This window comes from Panulirus ornatus, chromosome 4 (assembly GCF_036320965.1).
Source record: "Panulirus ornatus isolate Po-2019 chromosome 4, ASM3632096v1, whole genome shotgun sequence".
In the NCBI taxonomy this organism is placed as follows: Eukaryota; Metazoa; Arthropoda; class Malacostraca; order Decapoda; family Palinuridae; genus Panulirus; species Panulirus ornatus.
The window spans coordinates 39,863,453-39,891,418 of NC_092227.1; the positions used below are offsets into that span (position 1 = coordinate 39,863,453).

General features: G+C 39.3%; 1 protein-coding gene across 4 annotated transcripts in view; it reads right to left on the reverse strand.

Moving 5' to 3' along the window:
- Positions 1-307: 307 nt before the first annotated feature.
- Positions 308-27,966, reverse strand: part of LOC139765982 (uncharacterized) — a 140,732-nt gene continuing 113,073 nt past the window's right edge. For 3 of the 4 annotated variants that reach the window (XM_071694039.1, XM_071694018.1, XM_071694024.1), the window contains exon 5: positions 308-3,461. In XM_071694039.1, coding sequence (XP_071550140.1) covers positions 1,644-3,461 — 1,818 coding nt within the window. In that variant the 3' untranslated portion in view covers positions 308-1,643. The remainder of the gene's footprint in view (positions 3,462-27,966) is intronic. The other variant, XM_071694030.1, reaches the window with a different exon arrangement.

Sequence of the window (27,966 nt, forward strand, 5' to 3'; positions counted from 1 at the left end):
TTGGGCTCAACTCTATAAAATGATTTCTTTGCTAACTTAAGGGATTTATCAATGAAAGATCTAGGGTACTTCAACTTAGATCCAATAGAATATATCTTCTCAAACTCATCATCAATATACTCTGGACTGCAAATACGTAATGCCTTAAGGAACATAGATTGAAATGATGATAATTTAACTCTGTCATGTTGAGATGAGTAATTATGGATATATGAGCATACATTGGTAAGTTTTCTGTATATGCTAAACTTAAACTTGTTTCCTTGTCTATGGATCATGCAATCTAAAAATGGTAACATACCATTATTTTAATTTTCTACAGTAAATTTGATGGTAGGTACTAAATTGTTGAGTAAGGGGAGAAATATTTGTAAATCCAGCATGTTTTGAATCTGGCGTCATTGATGTGTGGATCTGCCACCAGGATAGCCCTGTTAGTGATAACCAAAGAAATTACAGAGAAAACCTAGAGGATGGATGACATTGATAATGATGAGCCTGTTGTTTATCAACTAACTGATCAAGTAATTGTGGAGATGGTTCTGCAAGGTGAGAATAAACAAGATTATCATGAAGAAAATGGAGTGGAGGAAAGAATTCCTATAGAAAAATGTATCCAGATGATAAGAGATTTAATTGCAGGACTATAGCAAAGGGACTTTATAACAAAACAAGAAATTATGTCTGTTTATTTGATTCAAAGAAAATTAAGGAAAAGCCAAAATACCAGAAGCAAGCAACACTGCAAACATTAGTTGAAGAAAGTCATTAATAACAATGCCAAGGCTCATTCCACTGTAGATAATCCACCTTCCTGCCACCTTCTCTGCTCCTGATGTGCAAGTATCTGTTGACCATGGAGACCCTGCATACCCTGAAGACCCTGCTGATCCTATAGACACTGCTGATCCTGCATATTCTGAAGACACTGCTGATCCTGGAGAGACTGCTGACTATGAAGACCTAGCTGACCCTGATGTACTTCTGATGTAACAATAAAAACCTTGTTTGTAAGCATTAATGATTGTATTCTTTCCTGTTTTAAGCTTTGTTCTACCTTTGATAACATAGCAATATGTATGTGGAATGAGCTGGGAAGACTCGGGGTCAAGCACATGTTTACATAGGGGTTCCCTTAGTGGTCAATTGTTTTTTCTAGCATTTTCTGTGGTCCAGCAATAGCCAGGTCCCAAGGTTGCCAGATTAAAGAGGTACAACCTGTATTAGGCTTCCTGAGCTGGAGACCCCTAAAATCTTGAAGGAAACAGGGATCATTGTCTGAATCTCTTCCCTGCTACCAGCCTTCCTGTATTTTGTGTCTGTGTGTAGGTAAGGTACATCAAAACAAAAGGCAATCTTTAGTAACTATATCAGTTTGCCACTGTAAGGGGTCTGTTGAAAATAGTGTATCCAATGTAACATGTTTGAGAAATGAGACCCTGTTATAGTAATAAACCAAAGATGATCATCTCTGCAAATGGAATAATGTTTTATATCAGAGATATGGAAAGACATGAGGGAGATATAGGGGTGGAAGAAGCATGTAAAGGAGCAACAGGATATAAATACATATTTTCAAAGCTTTGATAATTCATACTTGTTCAATTTTAATTACTAAGAAATCAATATAAAGTAGCATTATTTTAAGGGTTTGAAATGTGAAGTGGCACTAACATCTTTGGTTTTATAAACTTATTTCCATTTTTAGGAATGTTGTCTGAGTTTACTTGTTCTCTTTGTCGGCAAACATCATCATCAGTATAAAAATATACAAAATTGTTCGAATTAGGACCAATTAAATTAAAAACATCTTTGGCAGTACGAATAACACTGACCCCATTTGTATTGATAGTGTCACAGATTAGTTGTGAAATACTGTTACCCACTGCTTCTGCCATACCACAACCATGTCCAGGTTCCACGTAGATCCATGAAACCTCAATATCATGTCTCTGGGCATATTCACGAACACCTGCAATGTGTATCTGTGGGTCAACAATAAAGGTTAAAGTTTTCATCCCTTTTTTAATTAATCTGTTAAACACTTTCTCTAGACTTGCACAAACTGCTGAGGCTGTTCGATCTTTTGAATCTGATAATGCTATAAATCCTGAGGAATCTAACAGTGACCACATGTAGCCACATTGGAGGCTAACAACCCTTTGGGGCTCTGGTACACCATTTTCACTGACAGAATGCAAAATAATCAAAGGTGACCAGTCAGTTTGGATTACAGCATGATAACATGAAGATTTTGCCTCAAATTTTGCTTTATATGTAGCTTCATATTGCTGGTACGTGCGCTTTAAATGGTCCCTAAGAGAACACAATTCACTTTCTAATGATGAAATTACTTCACCAAGGGATCTTGTTAGTGTCCTTTTCATAGGAACTGGTGGGCGATTTCCACTTATGGCCACAGACCATGTTGTGTATGTTAAAAGAGCATTACGTGACTTTAAAGATTTCAAATTTTTAATAAACAGTTCAAAAGCTTCTTCATTATTAATTATTTCTTCAATATCTGTGTTCATGCTTAAAAATCTTCTCTTTACCATGCTCACTATCTTAAGTTCAGGATTTTGACATGTCATACAGAGACAAGAATCCAGCTCATCAGCCTTGCACTTCATCACATTACACGGAATATACTTACAAAATGTTTGGAAGGAACAGTATTTGCAGCAGTCAGCCATGAAACGTTTGTGTAGCACTGGAAGGTAATGAAGTCGATAGCGTACAGAATTTGATTCACCATCAATTGTAGTTTTCTTGCTCAATTGGGATATGTCATCCCGCATCATGAATTCCTGGATGAGACACTGTAATTCACTTCCTACATTAAGAGAACTATTGGTACCATTTAGGGAATGAAGAGTGCCTTCAGAATCAATACCAGTAATATTATAATCACTAGTATTTTGTCTTTTAGTAATTTTGGAGGTCTTTTCCTCACATTTCCTTTTACTACTCTTAACTGATGATCCAGTACACACACCACTATTCATACTCACAGATGTCACCTCCTTTAGAGTGTCTAAAGAATGCCTTTCTTCAACTCCACCACAATTAGAATCTTTGTAATCAAAGGTTTCTTCAATTTTAATATTTCTACTCTTTATCAATTTCTCATGTAACTTCTTATTTTTCCTTCTTTCAAATTTTAGTTTTTTCCATAAAGTTCGAATTGTATTCTTCTGTGACATCACAATAACTTTCAACTTGCATAGTTCTGCTAGTGCTCTACTTCTCTTTCTACTTTGACATCTTTTATGTTTTGATAAAGAATGATGATCACCTTGTGACTGCAGACATGTTTGAGAACATTTCTGACCTAATACACCTAGACAGCTTGTTTCTTCTACTGGTTCTTCTTGTTCCTTAAGATAATCTGGGCATTCTTGTAAAGAGTCCTGTAACTGATGGCTGTCAGGAACATCAGGGTCTTCTTCTTTAACTTCCTGAAAAAAGGAAAGAGAAAAGGAGTGAATAAGTGATCTGAACTCCTGCCAACATATTTTCATCTCTACATGCTAAGGGGCAGATAGAGGGCCAGTGACGTGCCACAACTTACTAAAGGGGATTCCTAAATGATATGAACAGCCTTACTTGCTTGTAGAATGGGGGGAAAAAAGATACACAAAAAACACTTTATTTCAAGCCATACAAAAAATCAAAATTTTCCTTACAATTGTTTTTCTCATTAGGCATGTTGCTAATGCAGTGTGGTATCAATAGAACATGATATCTTGACTAGGGAAAATGCATTGTCTGGCGTGGTTCATAAAGATAATTCCAACCCATAATGCACAGCAGTTACTGCACAATATACAAAAACAAATCCACTCGAATACTGATGATTGGCATTGCAAGTTCACTGTAGAAGAAATAATTTTCATGACAGGTTATGGCTGGTTTAACATAACAGGGGAAGATGTGGCATGAGTTTGGGAGGCACACCAATTAATCAGGACAGTTTCTAGGAGCTTCAACTACCTTCCACAACAGTGCACAGGGTCCTACACATGCATTTACTCGCATATGCCTGCATACAAAGTACAGCTATGGATAGGTGCTTGGGAAATAATGAGGGTTTCTCTAGCATATTGTGTCTTCTGATAAGGCCACCTTCCATGTTTGTAAGATAGTGTACCAAGTGTTCAAATCTGGGGTTGAAAACCCTCATGAGGTCATGCAATGGAGTGCAACAATGAAAAGTTTATCAAGGTGGTGCATAACCACATACTTGGTCCTATATTCTCTACCAAAAATAATATGAATGTAAATAATGCTTTAGCATTCTGTCTTTCCTTAAATGCCAGACTTCCATTCAAACATCTTATGTTGACTAGGATTTACTGTGTATGACTCCCATCATAGACACTTCCCAGGGTGTTAGATAGGGTGGGATGGTGTGAAACCAAGGTCACCACATTCATTGGGCATTGTTCTTGGTTTTCCCTCATGGTTTTGTGAATAATGTAGTTATCAAAATCATGGTTAGCAACACTGCAGAACTGGTTGATGAGGAATGCTGTTGGCATGCACTTTGTCTGTACCACAAGTTGGGCATACAATGATGTTTACTGAGGATGCCAGTAAAACTTCATGAGTTTATCTGTTTCTAAACCAAATGTGATTTACAATGCAACTAAATGTTAAAATGTTACTAAAAATGTCAAGGTCTTTCTGGTACACCTTGTATGTGGGTACACAAAATCTTTTTGGATATTTACATATTACTGAACCACTGAAATGTGTTCTACACAGTGGATAGGATTCAGACAGGAATAAAGTTATAAACATCCCTGTCAGGAATCTCAACAAGTGGTCACCTTTTGATTATCTAAGCTTAACTTAAAACATATATAAACCTTTATCCTACAATGCAAAGTTATTGGCCCCAGTACAATCTATTTTTCTATACCAGCTTCAGAAAACGGAACTGGGCTTAACTCATGCACAGAAATGTTAGGACTGGTGGCAATGTGCCATAGTTCCTGGGAAAGACATGAGATGGTGGTATTCCAGAGCTTTGAGGTGATGGAAAGAAATAGTTATCAAAATAGCCCACCCTTGAGTTACCAACAGCCACACAATAATCATGTGATGCAGCAGCTTGCCAAGTATTGCATGGTCTAGCCAGCTCTCTGGAGCAAAAATCAGAGTAATACCTATAGAAGAGGGAAAGTGAGCCAATATTGTGGCATAGGCCAAGCAGGTCATGTTTTGAAGTTAGCCTGAGAGAATCTATAGGTCGGACTACTTTCGACACAACTTTGTCAGGTAAGGATGGAGAGCTTGAGCCACCCCAGATGTGAGAGCAGTACTCCATACAAGGAGAGATAAATCCTCTGTATTAACAGAGCAAATAATCCATAAAAAAGAAATTTCAACATCTAAACAGGACTCCCACTTTCTTAGAGGCAGTTAGGAATGGCTGAATTAAGGATTGGAAGAGGTCAACTTGGAGGAAGAGGGAATAAATGCTTCCATTCCCTCAACAATAACCTCTGCTGTGTTTGTCAGAGACAGAAGCATTACCATATAAGAGACAAAAATTTACCAAAGGAAAGTCAGAAAAGAATTTTTGTAAATTATTCCTGTCAGTGTTGCTGAGACGCCAATATTTACATTTAGTAGGGGCTACTGAAAGGGTAGGTGCTTCTAAAATAGACACATTTATGATAGTGTGGTCAGATAAACCAACTGGGGGTGAGACTATGTGGTTGCAGTGTTATGGATTAGGGCAAAAAATAGATCCAGTGTGAGGAGAGAAGTCACAGCATTCAAGAATATGGCTGGAGTGGGAGGAAATTTGTTGTAGATCATTGAGAATATAGAAAATGATGGCTCTAATTCCCACAACATCTGTACAAGAGGACTTCAGCTAATCCCTATAGGTGAACATTGAAATCCCCTATTTAGAGGATCTCATCTTGTGGGTGAGAGGATGCCACAATCTCGTGGCAGCAGTTTAGATAATTGGAGAAAGATATAAAATTTGTAGAATTAGGAGAGCAGTAAGTACAAGAGCCGTTAGCAAAAGAAAAGTGTGGTAGTTGGGAGACAGGCCTTGATGGTGTATTGGGAGGGACCAATATACTACCACCTGAATCCTCCCTCTTGTTGGCACCACTAGACCCTTTTTATCACTCATTTGTGGCAATTATACAAGACACATACACAACACACTTAAGTCTGAAAACAGTGATAAGTGTAAGTGTTTTGAATACAGTATATCAAGTATAACCTGTGAAAAGAGTATAGTATATGAAGGATCATTCACCAGTTGCTGGAGATATGTGTAGATATTGAATGTAAAACCAAATAAAGACATTTACATAACAATAACCACAATATAAAAATTACCCATAGTACTAAGTGGTGTGAGTGAGCAGGGGAGTTGACGATGCTACCTCCATTACTGCCTGCTTCCTTTCTGTATCATTACTAATTATTTGATTTGAACAGCAACACATGTAAGATGTATTGTACAATATTAAATGTGAAATCAAAGAATAGAATGGGTCTATATGATAATAATCAATCAAAGTGGCCAAAATGGGTGAGTGGTGGTGTTAACTCCACTGCCCACATCTCTCCACCACTGCCTACTCTCAGCCAAAGTTTCGCTTTCAGCCCTATACAGGCTGTTTACTTTCTGTAAATGTGATTACCATTAATGTTAACTATAAATGCAGTTGATACCACAAGTTAGAAAATATTGCATAAGTTCATTCATGATGCAATAGAGATGTTTCCAGAAAAAATATTTATATGCTGTGCCTTTTCCCTTTCTTGTTGTGTTTGTATTGATATAAAATATCAACTTGTACAATCCATGAATATAGAAAAAATTATCTTCATTTGTGTTGTATCACCACCACAAATGGGAGGATTTGCCCAGTATTTTAGATTATTCTCTCACAGTACATCTCTCCTGTCTCCACCATCTGAAGTTTCAATATCAATATAATCTAAAAATTTTGCTATTTACTTAAAACAGATTATATTCAACTATATAGTGGATTCCATATCAGTATGAAAACGATGTCACTGTACACTGTACTTTATATGCCTTGGTGGATACCACCACCTACTACCAACTGCCTTAGCTTCATTAGGCATTATGAAACTTTTGATTTTTCTTTGTATATATTATTTACTTTTCAAATCATTTGGAAATTTTTTTGGCCTAGTTTGTCCAAAAAAAATATTTTTCCCATCCACTTTCAAAAATGTATCACCAATTCAAAGCACTGCATCTATTTTAGCTATTTTGACTAAAATAGCACTTTCTAAGAATGCATGCTAGATGTTAGGTGAGAACTTCCTGTTCAGTTACTTTCCCGACTTAGAATCCCCTTCCATGGGCATCCTTCAGCACCTAGAAAGCCAGCCATGTCCACTAGGCAGTATCAAAAGTCAAGACCTGTGTTGAAGCTGTGGAATTAACTATTTGTAATTACTTACTTGTACTATATGGGGAGGGTTTTATATTCATGTGGCCCCCCTCTCTTGAACACTCTCCGCTATTATACAACCTCTTGAATTTATGTAAGCTGTCTGCATTCACCTTACCCTCAGTCAGTCTTTTCCACTCTTTCTACTATAAAAGTATTTTTTCAAATCCTTATTTTCTAGTTATGTTATGTCATGTCCTCTGGTTGCTCTATCCCAACATCTCTCAAAGAAATGTCCACTGTCCATATCATAGATCTCTTTTAAAATCTTAAATGTGATCAGGTCATCCATCAGTCTTCTCTCTTCCAAGGTGGGTGAACTTAAAGCCTCTAACTTAGCTCTCCTAACTCTGCTACCATCTTTGCTGCCCTTCTCAGGATCTTCTCTATGGCTCTTTGTGCTTTTTTAGGTGCAATGACAAGACCTTAGAAGCATATTCTAGATTTGTCCTTATGTAGGACATGAATAGCTTGTTAAAACTACAATAAAACCTCCGTTATCCAATATGCTTGAGGAAACCAGCCATTTTGGATACTAAAAATACTGGATGAGTTTTATTTTAAAGAAAATCGAATATTAGAGAAATTGCCCATCCCTGTAGCTGAGCCCTCCCAACTCTGCTACCATCTTTATCACCCTCCTCAGGATCTTCTCAAAGAGCTCTTTGTGCTTATTTAGGTGCAGTTGTGAGGCTCATACACGCATGCCCTTAATTTTTCTATTTGATATCATTTTACTGGAGTTACATATACTTGGTTACATCACATATAATGTTCCCATGGACCCACTGATCTCATGGGCCATTGTTAATTAAGATGTTTGAATACGTAAAAGCTGATCTGTCATATAAAATAAACAGCACTGACATATGGTTGAATGTGTTGACAGGTACCCAGAGACTCACTGTTCTCACGGGCCACTGTTAATTGGGAAGTTTGAACATTTAAGAGCTGACATGTTATTTGAATATGTTGTCTAGTGGGTGGCAGACTCCAATATAACCTCTGCCAGTGCCACCTGAGGTACACAATGCTTAACCTTGTCACATATTCACTAGTGTGTGTCATACGACCATAAGGGCCAGAGTACTATTGATGAACATACCTATTTTTATAATAAAGCTGTAAAGGCCATCTGATCTTCATTGAGTACCATGGAACGAAGAAAGACTTGATCTTCTTCTTACCAACTCAATCTGAGACTTGGTGGGCCTCTTACAAGTGCGGCAGCGACGTATGAACCTACATGTCCACGGACAACTGTCATACCTACTACATGTTTCTGTGCCTGGAGTTCCTAGCATTCCTACAAGCCTACAAGATACAGCAAACAGTCCAGGCACTTGCTCCTATGGATGTTAAGGGCTGAGCCCATGACCAGCTAAGTGATCCATCGCCCATACCTCCCTGCACTGAAGATACACCTTTATTGCATTGCTGACACTGGGTCGCTTGTAAGGGAAATCAACACAGTGCCACAGTCATACAGTGCTGTTATCACATCGAGCCGTCTCAAGCAAGGGCAGCCATCCTGCTCGCACCAACTTGAAGGTTCTCTTGACAGCTCAAGACAAATCATCATCATCCGTGATGCCATCCCAGATGTCATTATTGCATAGCTCTACCCCGCTTGCACACTCAACTTACCTGCTAGCGAGCCACCATTCTACACGTATCTCCACCTCGCTACACTCAAGATGTCAAAATGGTTCAGTCTGTGAGGTATGCTCTTTTTGTGGTACTACTTAAGTTTATACAATGAGACATACATACTTTTCTGTGCTTCTTGACATGACTATTCACTTCTGCAACTTCACCAATCTATCTAGGGTTACATCTCTTATTCCATATATTCCTTCTTGTATTTTCACGTAATTATACTATTTTTTAGTGATGACTCCTTTCATAGTCTTACATTAATATATCATAGTGTTAAGTAACCTTTGGTAAAATCATTTACTGTATTAATCTTTTCTAACCTTCTTATGACTTCAGAATCATTATATATATATTTTGTATTAGGCAAATAGTGTTATTCATATTTCAAATTTTGGTTATCATGTGCCTCCTTTAAGTTTGATTCTAATACATGTCCAACAAGGATCCATGTGACAGATGTAAAGGTTCATATGTACTTAGAAATTCACCTACAATATCTTATTATAAATGGGACCAACCTTCTAAAATGGCAACATCACAGTGTTATTTTGACAGATTTTGGTTTAACAGATGACCAATAGAAACTTTCTTACACACTGCCTCACCCAAAACCACCTCCCTCTCCACGTCATGGGAACTTGGGACAACTGATTACTTCACAAAAACTGTTTTTACACTAAAAAACGCTAAGGAATCACCCGAGTTATTTGATGGTAAACTTGCAAGTTTTGATCAGTGGATTAGAAATGTAGAGGACATTGTTAAACAAAATGGGAATCAGGAGATACAGCACTTATATTGGCTGCTTAAAACCTCACTGATTTCAACAAGCCTAATAATTATACTAAGGTTGTTTATGACTCAGATGGCATTCAAAACTGTATACCTTAGGAAGAATTGAAAACAATGTTTAAATTGGGTTGTGAGGAATCATTTTCAGATCGTTTACTACACATCCTATTATGTGCTCTTAATACAACATGCATGGACCAGTCCCTGGTCATTGGAGTACCTTATGTGGAAGAATGAGATTAGTTAGGAAGGCTTATGAATCCTCAACCTGGATATCAGCAATGATGAACCCTGACACATGAGATTGAACATTACCTTCACCCTAAAAGACCTGCCCCCAGACCTAAGGCGATGGTTACTCAGTGAAAATATCAATCTTTCATGGTCAGAAACAAGTGTTGAATTCCACTCAAAAAAAAGGCAGTTATTCCAACACCAAGACAGTGGGGATGGTGTCAGCTTCTCAAAGTGTAGTGAAACATTCTTGTAGTCAACACACTAATTATAATCAATAACCAAAGGGTGCTCCTGTCCACCCATCTTGTGGTTAAAGCAAGCAAATCGGCAATGACAAACATTCTGATACAGTCATGTGCTTCTACTACCGACACTCAGGACATAAAGCTAATATGTGTCCCTACATAATCAGAACATCCTCATGCCTTGACCCAAACAAACAAACTCACCCATCCATGGCACCACAACTTCAGTTTTTCAGCCAACCCAGTCATAATTTCCATTTGTGCCCACAATCATGGCCACGCATGCCACAAATGTGCTGAACTCACTTCAGCGGAATGCAGAGCCTTAGCTAGAAAGATGTCAAATAACACAGGTTCACCATCATATTATCAACAATTACAATCTCCCTCTCATGATAGGATTCCATCTCATAAAGAACTCCTAAAACATATTCTTTTATTGGCATCTTCTCACATTCCAACTTTCGATTTAGTGGGCTCTTTTCATGATCAGCCTATTACTATATTTCTAAACAGCGGTGCAAATGCAGATATCATTCATTATGATTTCATTCAACCACTAATGTGCACTCAACTTGTTCAATGCTCAGATTTTTACCCACCCCTTAAAAGTATCTTGAATGACAATCTTGATGTAAGAGGCACTATTTTAATGAACATTCACATAGGCAATTCTGTTGTTACCATAACTCCTTACATTGTTCATGGTGTAACTTTTCCTGATAGCTTATAACTAGGACGCCACTCCATGGGACAACAGGATCCATCCTATTTATCGTGAAAATGTAGTCAGTTGATAATACATTCCTCCCACAGTCAGAGGAGAATTCTCACTGAGTCAGAGACATTCACACATCTGATTCCATGCCATGCTCGATGATCAGCAAAATGCACATCCTTTCTATTTTTCCACTAATTGCCCAGGGAAACTTTAACAACAAACATGACTTTGCATGGTGACACATTAATGAAGGTGCCTGTCTCACTTTCTCAAGCATGGATGCATGATCATGGACTCGGGCATAAGCAGGGTAATTTCGCACTTAGAGTAATTGCTAAACCCTACTCATTACCTACCAAAGGACTATCGATGGATGTCTCTATTCATGAGACCGCAGATAGAGAGGTCACAATATATGTTGCCAATGCATGATCCACTCCTGCTCGTCTCTGCAGTGGTACCAAGCTTGTGGAATTCTCTGTTTTGAAGTCCGGAATTCAAGACAAGGAGTTGCATGAGTTTAACATCTGTCTAGTCTCAGATTCAACTAACCCTCCAACACCTACTCCCCCTACCTCTGGCTCAACAGTGCATGGTTCGAGTCAGCCCCCCACCATCACCCCTGACATGATTTCTAAGGTAGGATTAACCAAGCATGCTGACCAGTTAACAGATTTCTTAGAGAAAGGCACACATCCCCTTTATGTCCCAGCCTATCAATTGCCACAGGCGCACAGAGACATACCAAACAAGCTTGTTCAGGATATGTTGAAAGATTGTTGAAAGATAATGTTGCCATGGAATTCACCATTTCTGATCATTCTGAAAAAGGACAGAACTTTTAGACCAGTCACAGATCTTAGAAAACTCAACAAGGTCACACTGAAAGATTGTTTCCCATTACTAGTGGCATGAGAGCTTCATAGCCTCAGTGAGAATAAGGTATTTTCAACTTTGGATTTATTGAGTGGATTTTGGCAGATCTTGTTGTCAGAGAAAAGCTGCCCCCTGACTGCGTTCAGTACACCATACAGCCATTGGCAATTCATATTTATGCCCTTCGGTCTTCATTCCTCACCAATCACCTTCTCAAGGTTAATGACTAACAGCTTTCATCACATGCTAGGCAAAGAAGTATTAGTTTATCTTGGTGATATTATAGTCATGTCTTGAGAGAGTATTCCTAGGACTCAAGGATGCAGACTTAAAAATCAAATTATCCAAATGCTCCTTTCTACGAACAAGGATTAAGTACTTAGGTCACACCACTGATGAATACGGTATTCAACCCAAAGCAGATAAAGTAAAAACAATTGTGGAATAGTCAGTCCCTTCCACAGGAGACAAAGTCAAATCCTTCCTTGTTTTAGCAGGATATTATCAAAGACTTATTGCTAATTTTGTGAAGAATGCATACCCGATCACTTCACTTTTGAAACGGAGTTATATTCCAGTGGATTACAGCACAAAAGAATGCATTTAACTTGCACATGCAATGCTTGATCGAGGCACCCATCCTTTGGTGCCCCAACTTTGAGAAACCCTTCACTTGGAACACAGATGCTTGTAAACAGGGTCTTGGGGAAATCAAATACGGGTAAACTCTTTTCCATAGCTTATGCGAGTCATTCATGTTCAAAGACAGAATCAAAATACTCAGTAACAGAGTTAGAAGGCCTTGCAGTATTTTGGGCAGTCAAGCATTTTGAATAATATATATCGTTACCCTATCACAGCGTATACAGATCACAGAGCATTGTTAAGCATTTTTCAACAACAAGATCCAACGGGAAAGTTTTAGAGGTGGTCCTTAACTATACACACCTCTGACCTAGATTTTCATTTCATTTCATCCTCATCATATGTGGTTGCAGTTGCACTTTGCAGCAGAGTGGGAGCAGTCACTGTGGGTGATAGCCCCATGGATTTTAATATAGAGAGGTTGATGCAGCATCAGCGAGATGACCCAATTTGGGGTCCTGTCATAGAATTCCTAGAGGGAAGACGACCTTCCTTGGATGTTAAGACAGCTATTCCAGTCAGACAATTGTATTTATTGCACAAGGAGTACTATGCAGGGATGAGAGACTAGAAGTACCCACCCATGTTGTCAAACAGTCATTCCAACAATATTAAGTACAGGATTTCTTGAAGTTAGCAAATGATTCACCCAGGCACAGATAGAAGCTATAAGCAGGCTTGTTTGAGGTAGTTTTGGCCAAGAACGCAGAAAAATATTACTGATCATATATTGAGGTACCAAATCTGTAACACACACAAGGGAAGTCCCAATACTCCTCAAACAGTATTGATATATCCTGTACCTCCATACCCATGGGAAAGGGTTCATATGAATATATTAGGAGGTTTTCCTAGTTCCATGGTAGGCTACAGATATGTTTTTGTAATTATTGATGCTCTCATAAGATACTGTGAATCAGTCCCAGTTCATAATAAAGACACAGCCACGGTTGCTAAGACATTTGAGAAACATATTTGAGACAGACATAATGCACCAAATATCTTATCACAGATAATGCAGGAGAATTCAATAACTCGTTATAAGAAGAACTCTGTAAGTTGTATAACATGACTAAATGTAATATAATGGCACATCACCCAGCCTCAAATGGCCTTGCTGAGAGGCTGAACTGGAAAATTCTTGTCTCTTTGCACCGACATTAATTTTGATCATGATGAATGGGAAGAATATCTATCTGATGTCCAATGTTTGATAAACTCCGCATATCATAAGTCAACTGGAGACACACTGTCCACACCTGAAATGGTTTTGATAAAGTGTTGCCTTACGACATAATAATGCCCCCTCCTTCACGTCCAGCAGTTCAGAGCTCAGTTGTAGCAAAAAAGTTTCAAATGACTCAATTAATTCATCAGTGGATCAAGGAAAATCTAAATGAAGCCATTACAGCTTTCAAGGATCAGGCTAATAAGCCCGCAAAACCATCAAAGGTAGCTCCTGGACTCTTGGTAATGGTGCAAAATATTAACCCTAGAAGTGAGGCTCCTAAGCTAGACCCAAAATTTTCTGGTCCTTATAGAGTTTTAGTCCATTTAAAGAGACAGAGGTTTAACGTTCAACATCTAAATACAGGAGACATCCATGAGGAACATGAGAACCACTTGAAAGTTTGGCATTATTCTGAACATCATCCCAGTCCCACACCAGACAATACTCCTCAACCCTCTAACGATATCAACCAACCACCATTCAGTCTGTCCCCACACCACAACTGACTACCCTCACATCACCACAAACTCATCAATATTCATAAAGACTTCACCTTTCAGAAGATGCTTAGTTTATCATTTTACACGTTCTTCCTTCTCATGTCCTTATGGTGTCTTCCTATTCATGATGCCATGACAGTACCACGTGCCCTTCTCATGGCTCCCCATGAAGTCCACCTCATGAGAGACACAGTCTTACTTAAGTTAGGCCTGGAGGGTCTACCCTACACTTGAGATAATTTAGTGAAACTAATATAGTTGAGCACCATGGCAGGAAGCCATGGTCACAGCTTAAGCGTCGCGTCATGAGAAGAACCATCATAATGGAGTGGCACGGACTGTGATCCCTGCTGTGGTTACAAGAATGTTCTTCCGCCCACCAGTGATGCTACTACGTCTGTGAATCAAGAACCATTGCAATACAAATCTTGCCAGGTGGTAGAGTGTCCCGCAGTGTATCAGGACAGACTTCCCCAGAACTTTTTTAAAGGGGAAGTAAATGTTTATAGTTGTGTTACTGGAGTAATAGTTTTCATACATGGTGCTTTGACAAGAAAATAGTGAAATTGGAAAAAATGTAGCTTAGACATTGAAGCTTATTGATACAGTGGTTAAATTGATGAGAACTACTATTGACGTTTGTGTAAATAAATTATACATTTCCCTTTTCCATAGCCAGAGGTTGAACCATTATGTGACATTCATTTTCTCATTTCATTTCAAGCTAGAAGTTTCAGTTTTCTAAATTATTTCTTACATTTTTCATATGTATATATATGTATATGTGTGTGTGTATGTATATGTGCGAGTGTATTTGTATGTATATATATATATATATATAGGGTGTTTTGGTCGAGGTGGTGTGCAAAGTGAGAGGGTTAGGGAAAATGATTTGGTAAACAGAGAAGAGGTAGTAAAAGCTTTGCGGAAGATGAAAGCCGGCAAGGCAGCAGGTTTGGATGGTATTGCAGTGGAATTCAATAAAAAAGGGGGTGACTGTATTGTTGACTGGTTGGTAAGGTTATTTAATGTATGTATGACTCATGGTGAGGTGCCTGAGGATTGGCGGAATGCGTGCATAGTGCCATTGTACAAAGGCAAAGGGGATAAGAGTGAGTGCTCAAATTACAGAGGTATAAGTTTGTTGAGTATTCCTGGTAAATTATATGGGAGGGTATTGATTGAGAGGGTGAAGGCATGTACAGAGCATCAGATTGGGGAAGAGCAGTGTGGTTTCAGAAGTGGTAGAGGATGTGTGGATCAGGTGTTTGCTTTGAAGAATGTATGTGAGAAATACTTAGAAAAGCAAATGGATTTGTATGTAGCATTTATGGATCTGGAGAAGGCATATGATAGAGTTGATAGAGATGCTCTGTGGAAGGTACTAAGAATATATGGTGTGGGAGGAAAGTTGTTAGAAGCAGTGAAAAGTTTTTATCGAGGATGTAAGGCATGTGTACGTGTAGGAAGAGAGGAAAGTGATTGGTTCTCAGTGAATGTAGGTTTGCGGCAGGGGTGTGTGATGTCTCCATGGTTGTTTAATTTGTTTATGGATGGGGTTGTTAGGGAGGTAAATGCAAGAGTTTTGGAAAGAGGGGCAAGTATGAAGTCTGTTGGGGATGAGAGAGCTTGGGAAGTGAGTCAGTTGCTGTTCGCTGATGATACAGCGCTGGTGGCTGATTCATGTGAGAAACTGCAGAAGCTGGTGACTGAGTTCGGTAAAGTGTGTGGAAGAAGAAAGTTAAGAGTAAATGTGAATAAGAGCAAGGTTATTAGGTACAGTAGGGTTGAGGGTCAAGTCAATTGGGAGGTGAGTTTGAATGGAGAAAAACTGGAGGAAGTGAAGTGTTTTAGATATCTGGGAGTGGATCTGGCAGCGGATGGAACCATGGAAGCGGAAGTGGATCATAGGGTGGGGGAGGGGGTGAAAATTCTGGGGGCCTTGAAGAATGTGTGGAAGTCGAGAACATTATCTCGGAAAGCAAAAATGGGTATGTTTGAAGGAATAGTGGTTCCAACAATGTTGTATGGTTGCGAGGCGTGGGCTATGGATAGAGTTGTGCACAGGAGGATGGATGTGCTGGAAATGAGATGTTTGAGGACAATGTGTGGTGTGAGGTGGTTTGATCGAGTGTGTAACGTAAGGGTAAGAGAGATGTGTGGAAATAAAAAGAGCATGGTTGAGAGAGCAGAAGAGGGTGTTTTGAAGTGGTTTGGGCACATGGAGAGAATGAGTGAGGAAAGATTGACCAAGAGGATATATGTGTCGGAGGTGGAGGGAACGAGGAGAAGAGGGAGACCAAATTGGAGGTGGAAAGATGGAGTGAAAAAGATTTTGAGTGATCGGGGCCTGAACATGCAGGAGGGTGAAAGGAGGGCAAGGAATAGAGTGAATTGGAGCGATGTGGTATACCGGGGTTGACGTGCTGTCAGTGGATTGAATCAAGGCATGTGAAGCGTCTGGGGTAAACCATGGAAAGCTGTGTAGGTATGTATATTTGCGTGTGTGGACGTATGTATATACACGTGTATGGGGGGGTTGGGCCATTTCTTTCGTCTGTTTCCTTGCGCTACCTCGCAAATGCGGGAGACAGCGACAAAGTATAATAAAAATAAAAAAAAATATATATGTATATGTATATATATATTATCCCTGGGGATAGGGGTGAAAGAATACTTCCCACGCATTCCTCGCGTGTTGTAGAAGGCGACTAGAGGGGACGGGAACGGGGGGCCAGAAATCCTCCCCTCCTTTTATTCTTTTTAACTTTCTAAGATGGGAAACAGAAGAAGGAGTCACGCGGGGAGTGCTCATCCTCCTCGAAGGCTCAGACTGGGGTGTCTAAATGTGTGTTGATGTAACCAAGATGTGAAAAAAGGAGATATAGGTAGTATGTTTGAGGAAAGGAACCTGGATGTTTTGGCTCTGAGTGAAATGAAGCTCAAGGGTAAAGGGGAAGAGTGGTTTGAGAATGTCTTGGGAGTAAAGTCAGGGGTTAGTGAGAGGACAAGAGCAAGAGAAGGAGTAGCAGTACTCCTGAAACAGGAGTTGTGGGAGTATGTGAGAGAATGTAAGAAAGTAAATTCTCGATCAATATGGGTAAAACTGAAAGCTGACGGAGAGAGATGCGTGATTATTGGTGCACATGCACCTGGGCATGAGAAGAAAGATCATGAGAGGCAAGTGTTTTGGGAGCAGCTGAATGAGTGTGCTAGTGGTTTTGATGCACGAGACCGGGTTATAGTGATGGGTGATTTGAATGCAAAGGTGAGTAATGTGGCAGTTGAGGGAATAATTGGTATACATGGGGTGTTCAGTGTTGTAAATGGAAATGGTGAAGAGCTTGTAGATTTATGTGCTGAAAAAGGACTGGTGATTGGTAATACCTGGTTTAAAAAGCGAGATATACATAAGTATACGTATGTAAGTAAGAGAGATGGCCAGAGAGCGTTATTGGATTACGTGTTAATTGACAGGCGCGCGAAAGAGAGACTTTTGGATGTTAATGTGCTGAGAGGTGCAACTGGAGGGATGTCTGATCATTATCTTGTGGAGGCTAAGGTGAAGATTTGTATGGGTTTTCAGAAAAGAAGAGTGAATGTTGGGGTGAAGAGGGTGGTGAGAGTAAGTGAGCTTGGGAAGGAGACTTGTGTGAGGAAGTACCAGGAGAGACTGAGTACAGAATGGAAAAAGGTGAGAACAATGGAAGTAAGGGGAGTGGGGGAGGAATGGGATGTATTTAGGGAATCAGTGATGGATTGTGCAAAAGATGCTTGTGGCATGAGAAGAGTGGGAGGTGGGTTGATTAGAAAGGGTAGTGAGTGGTGGGATGAAGAAGTAAGATTACTAGTGAAAGAGAAGCGAGAGGCATTTGGATGATTTTTGCAGGGAAAAAATGCAATTGAGTGGGAGATGTATAAAAGAAAGAGACAGGAGGTCAAGAGAAAGGTGCAAGAGGTGAAAAAGAGGGCAAATGAGAGTTGGGGTGAGAGAGTATCATTAAATTTTAGGGAGAATAAAAAGATGTTCTGGAAGGAGGTAAATAAAGTGCGTAAGACAAGGGAGTAAATGGGAACTTCAGTGAAGGGCGCAAATGGGGAGGTGATAACAAGTAGTGGTGATGTGAGAAGGAGATGGAGTGAGTATTTTGAAGGTTTGTTGAATGTGTTTGATGATAGAGTGGCAGATATAGGGTGTTTTGGTCGAGGTGGTGTGCAAAAAGAGAGGGTTAGGGAAAATGATTTGGTAAACAGAGAAGAGGTAGTAAAAGCTTTGCGGAAGATGAAAGCCGGCAAGGCAGCAGGTTTGGATGGTATTGCAGTGGAATTTATTAAAAAAGGGGGTGACTGTATTATTGACTGGTTGGTAAGGTTATCTAATGTATGTATGACTCATGGTGAGGTGCCTGAGGATTGGCGGAATACGTGCATAGTGCCATTGTACAAAGGCAAAGGGGATAAGAGTGAGTGCTCAAATTTCAGAGGTATAAGTTTGTTGAGTATTCCTGGTAAATTATAAGGGAGGGTATTGATTGAGAGGGTGAAGGCATGTACAGAGCATCAGATTGGGGAAGAACAGTGTGGTTTCAGAAGTGGTAGAGGATGTGTGGATCAGGTGTTTGCTTTGAAGAATGTATGTGGGAAATACTTAGAAAAGCAAATGGATTTGTATGTAGCATTTATGGATCTGGAGAAGGCATATGATAGAGTTGATAGAGATGCTCTGTGGAAGGTATTAAGAATATATGGTGTAGGAGGCAAGTTGTTAGAAGCAGTGAAAAGTTTTTATCGAGGATGTAAGGCATGTGTACGTGTAGGAAGAGAGGAAAGTGATTGGTTCTCAGTGAATGTAGGTTTGCGGCAGGGGTGTGTGATGTCTCCGTGGTTGTTTAATTTGTTTATGGATGGGGTTGTTAGGGAGGTGAATGCAAGAGTTTTGGAAAGAGGGGCAAGTATGAAGTCTGTTGGGGATGAGAGAGCTTGGGAAGTGAGTCAGTTGTTGTTCGCTGATGATACAGCGCTGGTGGCTGATTCATGTGAGAAACTGCAGAAGCTGGTGACTGAGTTTGGTAAAGTGTGTGAAAGAGGAAAGTTAAGAGTAAATGTGAATAAGAGCAAGGTTATTAGGTACAGTAGGGTTGAGGGTCAAGTCAACTGGGAGGTAAGTTTGAATGGAGAAAAACTGGAGGAAGTAAAGTGTTTTAGATATCTGGGAGTGGATCTGGCAGCGGATGGAACCATGGAAGCGGAAGTGGATCATAGGGTGGGGGAGGGGGCGAAAATCCTGGGAGCCTTGAAGAATGTGTGGAAGTTGAGAACATTATCTCGGAAAGCAAAAATGGGTATGTTTGAAGGAATAGTGGTTCCAACAATGTTGTATGGTTGCGAGGCGTGGGCTATGGATAGAGTTGTGCGCAGGAGGATGGATGTGCTGGAAATGAGATGTTTAAGGACAATGTGTGGTGTGAGGTGGTTTGATCGAGTAAGTAACGTAAGGGTAAGAGAGATGTGTGGAAATAAAAAGAGCGTGGTTGAGAGAGCAGAAGAGGGTGTTTTGAAATGGTTTGGGCACATGGAGAGAATGAGTGAGGAAAGATTGGCCAAGAGGATATATGTGTCGGAGGTGGAGGGAACGAGGAGAAGTGGGAGACCAAATTGGAGGTGGAAAGATGGAGTGAAAAAGATTTTGTGTGATCGGGGCCTGAACATGCATGAGGGTGAAAGGAGGGCAAGGAATAGAGTGAACTGGATCGATGTGGTATACAGGGGTTGACGTGCTGTCAGTGGATTGAATCAGGGCATGTGAAGCGTCTGGGGTAAACCATGGAAAGCTGTGTAGGTATGTATATTTACGTGTGTGGACGTATGTATATACATGTGTATGGGGGTGGGTTGGACCATTTCTTTCGTCTGTTTCCTTGCGCTACCTCGCAAACGCGGGAGACAGCGACAAAAAAAAAAAAAAATATATAGTTAGGAATCAGGTTCAATCTTTACAATTTCAACATCTTAATAACAGGTATATAAAGATCTTAAAGCAACATTCCAAGTAATTGGATGACATCATGTTAACAATTAGTAACTTAACAGGTAGAACTACTGTCAAAATCTGTGAATATCTTATATGCTATGGTGACTTTCCACATATGTTGATAGTTTATGAGCTCAAATTACTAACTATGCACATCATTTCACTGGCCTATTAGATATTTTGGTATACCAAGCTGTCATGCCATCATTTTTTCCTTTTTCAGAACTCACATATCATTCACCAAGCGATGACACAATCAGCACCCTAGCTCTACCTTTACAGCACTTGGCCAGTTATTACTCCTTACTAATGGTTGATGTGATTCTTAAAGCAGTCATTATCCATATACCATTCACTGACTTGGATACTTACAGCCTTGTAAATGTAATACAATTCCCTTTTAATCATACAAAAGAGTGGCAAAAAGAACTACCATTCTTACTAGTAATATGAACTTTCTCTTATATAATGTTAGTTTCTCATTGACTGCATATCCCTCCTTGTATGATTTAGCATTGTGCCATAAACCATTGCCCTCCCAATGAAATGGTTTTCAATAACCTACAAAGAAAAAATCATGTGTACTACCGACTTTCTGGATCCCCCCAAAAATGTTCTTAATTCTTGTTCTTTTAAGGAAATTGTTGTCAATGAACCTTGGATTGAGAGTGTGGATGATTATCACGTATCATTCTTGCCAAATCCACAAAATGTTCTTATTCATTCCCCACCTAACCAACCCAAATCTTTGTTTCTGGGACAGATTCAGTTAGGAACACAATGTACTCTTATTAGTCCCCATAACATTAATTCCTCATTTATTGATGAAGTAAAAAGTTAAGGATGATTTAGATTCTCCAATGGATGTTTTGGCTTTCATTCCTTTTGAGTAAACCTCTCATATTTCTGGAGTTTTAGCAATTTCAATGTTTATTGCACTCGTAGTGCTATTCACAGTATTTATCTTATTTTGTCATCCGCAACAGAGAGTGTCTAATATAGAATTTCCTGCACTCACACTGGATATCAAGAAAGTAGTCAGAGCAGCCTTTCCATATCTAAGGAAAACTTTGACTTCAGAATAACGTATACCAATCTGTTGTTTGGATTTTTGTATTCTTTTTAGTTTTGTCATTTAATTTGTATATTGTGCTTTTATGCTATTCATAATATCTATATAATTTTTTTTGCCCTATTTACATTCTATGTAAATTTTATATGTGATTTAATGAGTACTCTAATTTTAGCACAGTGTGTGTTATCCCTGTTCTCAAATATACTTAGATGATGGAAAGGAAAACTATTGTAACTAACAATTATTTGCTTATTTTTACACTCCTATATTCAATAGTATTTCATATATAACCATAACTTATCATAGCTTACAAGAGCTAGAGCCAGGTTGTGGCCAAGCAAAACGTAAACTCATGCACACATGCCATTAATTTTTCTATTTGTTATTATCATTTTACTCGGAGTTACATATACTTACTTGTATCACACAGAGTGTTCCTATGGGCCCAGTTCTCACAGGGCACTGTTAATTAGGATGTTTGAATATGTAAAAGCTGATCAGTTGCATAAAATACACAGCACTGGTCAAATAATTGGTCAAATAATGTGTTGACAGGCTTCCCATGGACTCGCTGTTCTCATGGGCCACTGTTAATTTGGAAGTCTGAACATGTAAGAGCAGACATGTTATTTCAATACATTGTCAAATGGATGTTGACAGACTCCAGTATAACCTCTGCCAGTGCTACCTGAGGTGCACACTGCTCAACCTCGTCACACCATTCACTAGCATAAGACCATAAGGCCCAGAGTACTATACATGTACCTACATAATTTTATAAGGTGGTGTGTGCATTAATTGTTGCAGTGCTATGTGTGCAGAATTTGAAATGTTTTTACATATATCTTTAATTTTCAATTTCTTTTTTTACACTGGAAGGTTGCTAACCGAAATTGAAAACCATAACTTAATTTGAATATTTCAGTCTTGAATTAGGAATAACACAAGTTTTACTGTATTTCCTTAGGCATATACAGTAAAACCTCTGTTATCTGAAATGGTCTGGGAATCATCTGTTTCAGGTAAATTCACTAGTTATTCAAGTTCTTTAATACACTAAATAATTCAGAAATTGTAAAATTCTAAAATACTTTGCCTACTTATAAATATTCTAAATAGAGAATGGGTGCTGACAAACTCCAGTATAATCTCTGCTAGTGCTACGTGAGGTACACACTGCTCAACCTCATCACACCATTCACAAGCATGTCATAAGACCATAAGGCCCAGAGTACTATAGATGTACGTACCTATGTTTATAATAAAACTAGGTGGTGAGTGAATTAATCGTTGTAGTGCTATGTGAGCAGAATTTGAAATGTTTTTACATATATTTTTTTTATTTCTTTTTTCATATTGGAAAGTTGCTAACTGAGATTGAAAACCATACCTTGGTTTGAATATTTCAGTCTTGAATTAGGGATAACACAAGTTTTACTGTATTTCCTTAGCCATATACAGTAAAACCTCTGTTATCTGAAATGGTATGGGAATCATCTGTTTCAGATAAATTCACTAGTTATTCAAGTTCTTTAATACACTTAACAATTAAGAAACTGTAACATTCAAAATACTTTACCTACTTATAAATATTCTAAATAGAGGAAATATTAATATATGTAAGCAAATTAGTACAACTAAATGCCCCAATCTTCTCTTGCTTCATGATGTCGTAAATAGTCGTCATGCTGATGTTGAAGTCCTTCATGTGTGCTACCTTGGACTCATCCTTAGCTCTAGCTAAGGCATAAAATATTCCTCTTGCACTTCTTGTGAAACTTCGATGGCTTTGAGGAGCTCTGAGGCAATTTCTGACTATGCATGAAGGGTGCCATTGTCCACAATGGTAATCCAGGGTGCACAAAATACACAAATGTGCAAGACCAGCACACAATACCATGCTAAAAAGCACATAGGAGATGGTAAATAATCATGATTGCCACACAGCACTTGAGTGGTGTTTACACTGATTGCTGCAGCATGGTGCATGTACAAAATGAAATATTTTTATGCATCTTATCTAATTTTTTATTTGTTTTCGGGTAATTGAGGGCTACCAACCAAAACTGAAAAATATATGTTTTGAACATTTCATTGTCTCAAATTATGGAATATAGAGGTTTCATTGTACCTGAAAGCTATTCTGATATTTGTTGTTAAACAGTTTGTCTCCATAAGTATTCTGCTAATAGAGGACTCTGGTGACAGGTTTGAGATGAAGTCTACTCACAAGTCCTTTCCACACAGAAAATCCTGATGCTTATTTCCTGCCAGGTGATAATCATATTGACACTGTCTTTCACTTTGTCCTGTCCTCATTACTTAACATTTGCTAGCATTGAATTTCATCAACCACATTTCAGACCAACTTTGGAGTCTGTTTAAATTCCCTTGAAAGCTGATGCAATCCTCCTCACTTTCCACTTCCCTCATGTCTTTTACATCATCTGCAAGCAAATTCAGGAAGGATTCCATATCTTCATGCAAGAAGAGTAATGGTCCCAGAACTGAAACCTTTGGCACTCCACAGTTACCTCAACCAATTTGGCAAAGGCTCCTGAAATATGCATCCCTTGTTCCCTCACACTGAGATAATCCTGTATCCATCATAAAAGTTTCCCCTTATTCCTCTTTGCGGTACAGTATCAAATGAGTTGTGCCAGTCTAGATACAGACAGTCCACCCAGCCTTCCCTTTTGTCCAGAACTAAATTTACTTTCTTGTAAAACTTTCAGAGGTTAGTTTCACAAGGCGCTCTTTCCCTAAAATCATGTGTGTATGTCTGTGTGAGGTGTGAGGAGTTCAGTGTCTTCAATATGAAAATTGCATCTTAGGCACATGAGAATTTGAGATATGATGACTTAAGTGTTTGAAATGTTTGAAAGATGGGTGATGTCCAAAAGGAAGAAGGGAAAGCGCACCTTGAATATGCCTGGGGAGTGTAGTTTAAGATGGATGAATGTTCGGTGGGAAGGAGGTTAAGACTGAGTCAAGAGGGTGGTTGTTTGATGCTTGTTGAGTCATTACTATTTTTGCTCACTCTATCTATGCTTTCTTAACAACACTGACAGAGTATGGACACTTTTGTGTGGCAAAAACTTCAAGTTTCATCATCAAAAATTCAGGAGACTCCTTAAACAAATGATGAAACCTAGACAGTCAAACATGAAACCAGCCACAAATCAGATAAGGAGGCAAGACATGTCTCAATAACCACTCCCAACCTCAGTGCAGCCTTCAAGCTTCAACACACACTGCATACTATTATTTTTGGTGATTAGAGCATAAATTTACATACAGTAATACATTTACATAATCTCTTATCTACATCTTGTATTCATTCAGTTACACTGTCTTTACTATTTATATATTCATCAATGTTCTGTAGGAATTTAATTGTATGTCTACTTTTCACAGCAGTTAGGTTAGGATGACTGAAAATGAATGCATCCTGAGTTTACATGATTACGAGAAAAGCATTTCTGATTTAAGCGTTTTCAATTTACACTTACGTGTTTCCGAAAATATTTCGAGTGTAAACTGAAGAATTTCTGTATATGTTTTGTTAATGTTATATTTTTTGTGGGAAGTGGGGGATCTGTGAGTATACGATGCTGAACTGTATAGCAAGGATATGGTTTTTGTTTCATCTTGGGAGTCTGTGGTGGGTTACATGTGGTTTGGGTAGGTGGGGTCTAGTGCTGTTGCAAACAATTCAGTGTTAAGCATATTGAAATGACATTATATAAGAATATGTTTGAGGAAAGGAGCCTGGATGTTTTGGCTCTGAGTAAAACGAAGCTCAAGGGTAAAGGCGAAGAGTGGTTTGAGAATGTCTTGGGAGAAATGTCAGGGGTTAGTGAGAGGACAAGAGCAAGGGAAGGAGTAGCACTACTCCTGAAACAGGAGTGGTGGGAGTATGTGATAAAGTGTAAGAAAGTAAACTCTAGATTGATACGGGTAAAACTGAAAGTGGATAGAGAGAGATGGGTGAGTATTGGTGCTTATGGACCTGGGCATGAGAAGAAAGATCATGAGAGGCAAGTGTTTTGGGAGCAGCTGAGTGAAAGCGTTACCAGTTTTGATGCACGGGACCAGGTTATAGTGATGGGTGATTTGAATACAAAGGTGAGTAATGTGGCAGTTGAGAGAATAATTGGTGTACATGGGGTGTTCAGAGTTGTAAATGGAAAAGGTGAAGAGCTTGTAGATTTATGTGCTGAAAAAGGACTGGTGATTGGGAATACCTGGTTTAAAAAGAGATATACATAAGTATATGTATGTAAGTAGGAGAGATGGCCAGAGAGCGTTATTGGATTATGTGTTAACTGATAGACGTGCAAAAGAGAGAGACTATTGGATGTTAATGTGCTGAGAGGTGCAAATGGAGGGATGTCTGATCATTACCTTGTGGTGGCGAAGGTGAAGATTTGTAGGGGTTTTCAGAAAAGAAGAGAGAATGTTGGGGTGAGGAGTGTTGAGAGTAAGTGAGCTTGGGAAGGAGACTTGTGTGAGGAAGTACCAGGAGAGACTGAGTACAGAATAGAAAAAGGAGAGAACAAAGGACGTAAGGGGAGTAGGGGAGGAATGGGATGTATTTAGGGAATCAGTGATGGCTTGCGCAAAAGATGCTTGTGGCATGAGAAGCATGGGAGGTGGACAGATTAGAAAGGGTAGTGAGTGGTGGATTGAAGAAGTAAGATGATTAGTGAAAGAGAAGGGAGAGTCATTTGGGCGATTTTTACAAGGAAATAATGCAAATGACTGGGAGATGTATAAAAGGAGGTAAATAAAGTGCACAAGACAAGGGAACAAATGGGAACTACAGTGAAGGGGGCTAATGGGGAGGTGATAACAGGTAGTGGTGATGTGAGAAGGAGATGGAGAGAGTATTTTGAAGGTTTGTTGAATGTGTTTGATGATAGAGTGGCAGATATAGGGTGTTTTGGTCGAGGTGGTGTGCAAAGTGAGAGGTTTGGGAGAATGATTTGGTAAACAGAGAAGAGGTAGTAAAAGCTTTGCGGAAGATGAAAGCCGGCAAGGCAGTGGGTTTGGATGGTATTGCAGTGGAATTTATTAAAAAAGGGGGTGACTGTGTTGTTGACTGGTTGGTAAGGTTATTCAATGTAAGACTCATGGTGAGGTGCCTGAGGATTGGCGGAATGCTTGCATAGTGCCATTGTACAAAGGGAAAGGGGATAAAAGTGAGTAGTGGTGATGTGAGAAGGAGATGGAGTGAGTATTTTGAAGGTTTGTTGAATGTGTTTGATGACAGAGTGGCAGATATAGGGTGTTTTGGTCTAGGTGGTGTGCAAAGTGAGAGGGTTTGGGACAATGATTTGGTAAACAGAGAAGAGGTAGTAAAAGCTTTGCGGAAGATGAAAGCCGGCAAGGCAGCAGGTTTGGATGGTATTGTAGTGGAATTTATCAAAAAAGGGGGTGACTGTATTGTTGACTGGTTGGTAAGGTTATTTAATGTATGTAAGTCTCATGGTGAGGTGCCTGAGGATTGGCGGAATGGTTGCATAGTGCCATTGTACAAAGGCAAATGGGATAAAAGTGAATGCTCAAATTACAGAGGTATAAGTTTGTTCAGTATTCCTGGGAAATTATATGGGAGAGTATTGATTGAGAGGGTGAAGGCATGTTCAGAGCATCAGACTGGGGAGGGGCAGTGTGGTTTCAGAAGTGGTAGAGGATGTGTGGATCAGGTGTTTGCTTTGAAGAATGCATGTGAGAAATACTTAGAAAAGCAAATGGATTTGTATGTAGCATTTATGGATATGGAGAAGGCATATGATAGAGTTGATAGAGATGCTATGTGGAAGGTATTAAGAATATATGGTGTGGGAGGCAAGTTGTTAGAAGCAGTGAAAAGTTTTTATCGAGGATGTAAGGCATGTGTACGTGTAGGAAGAGAGGAACGTGACTGGTTGTCAGTGAATGTTGGTTTGCGGCAGGGGTGTGTGATGTCTCCATGGTTGTTTAATTTGTTTTTGGATGGGGTTGTTAGGGAGGTGAATGCAAGAGTCTTGGAAAGAAGGGCAAGTATGCAGTCTGTTGTGGATGAGAGAGCTTGGGAAGTGAGTCAGTTGTTGTTCGCTGATGATACAGCGCTGGTGGCTGATTCATGTGAAAAACTGAGAAGCTGGTGACTGAGTTTGGTAAAGTGTGTGAAAAAAGAAATTTAAGAGTAAATGTGAATAAGGGCAAGGTTATTAGGTACAGTAGGGTTGAGGGTCAAGTCAATTGGGAGGTAAGTTTGAATGGAGAAAAACTGGAGGAAGTAAAGTGTTTTAGATATCTGGGAGTGGATTTGGCAGCGGATGGAACCATGGATGCGGAAGTGAATCGGGGGGGGAGAGGGCGAAAATTCTGGAAGCCTTGTAGAATGTGTGGAAGTTGAGAACATTATCTCGGAAAGCAAGAATGGGTATGTTTGAAGGAATAGTGGTCCCAACAATGTTGTATGGTTGCGAGGCGTGAGC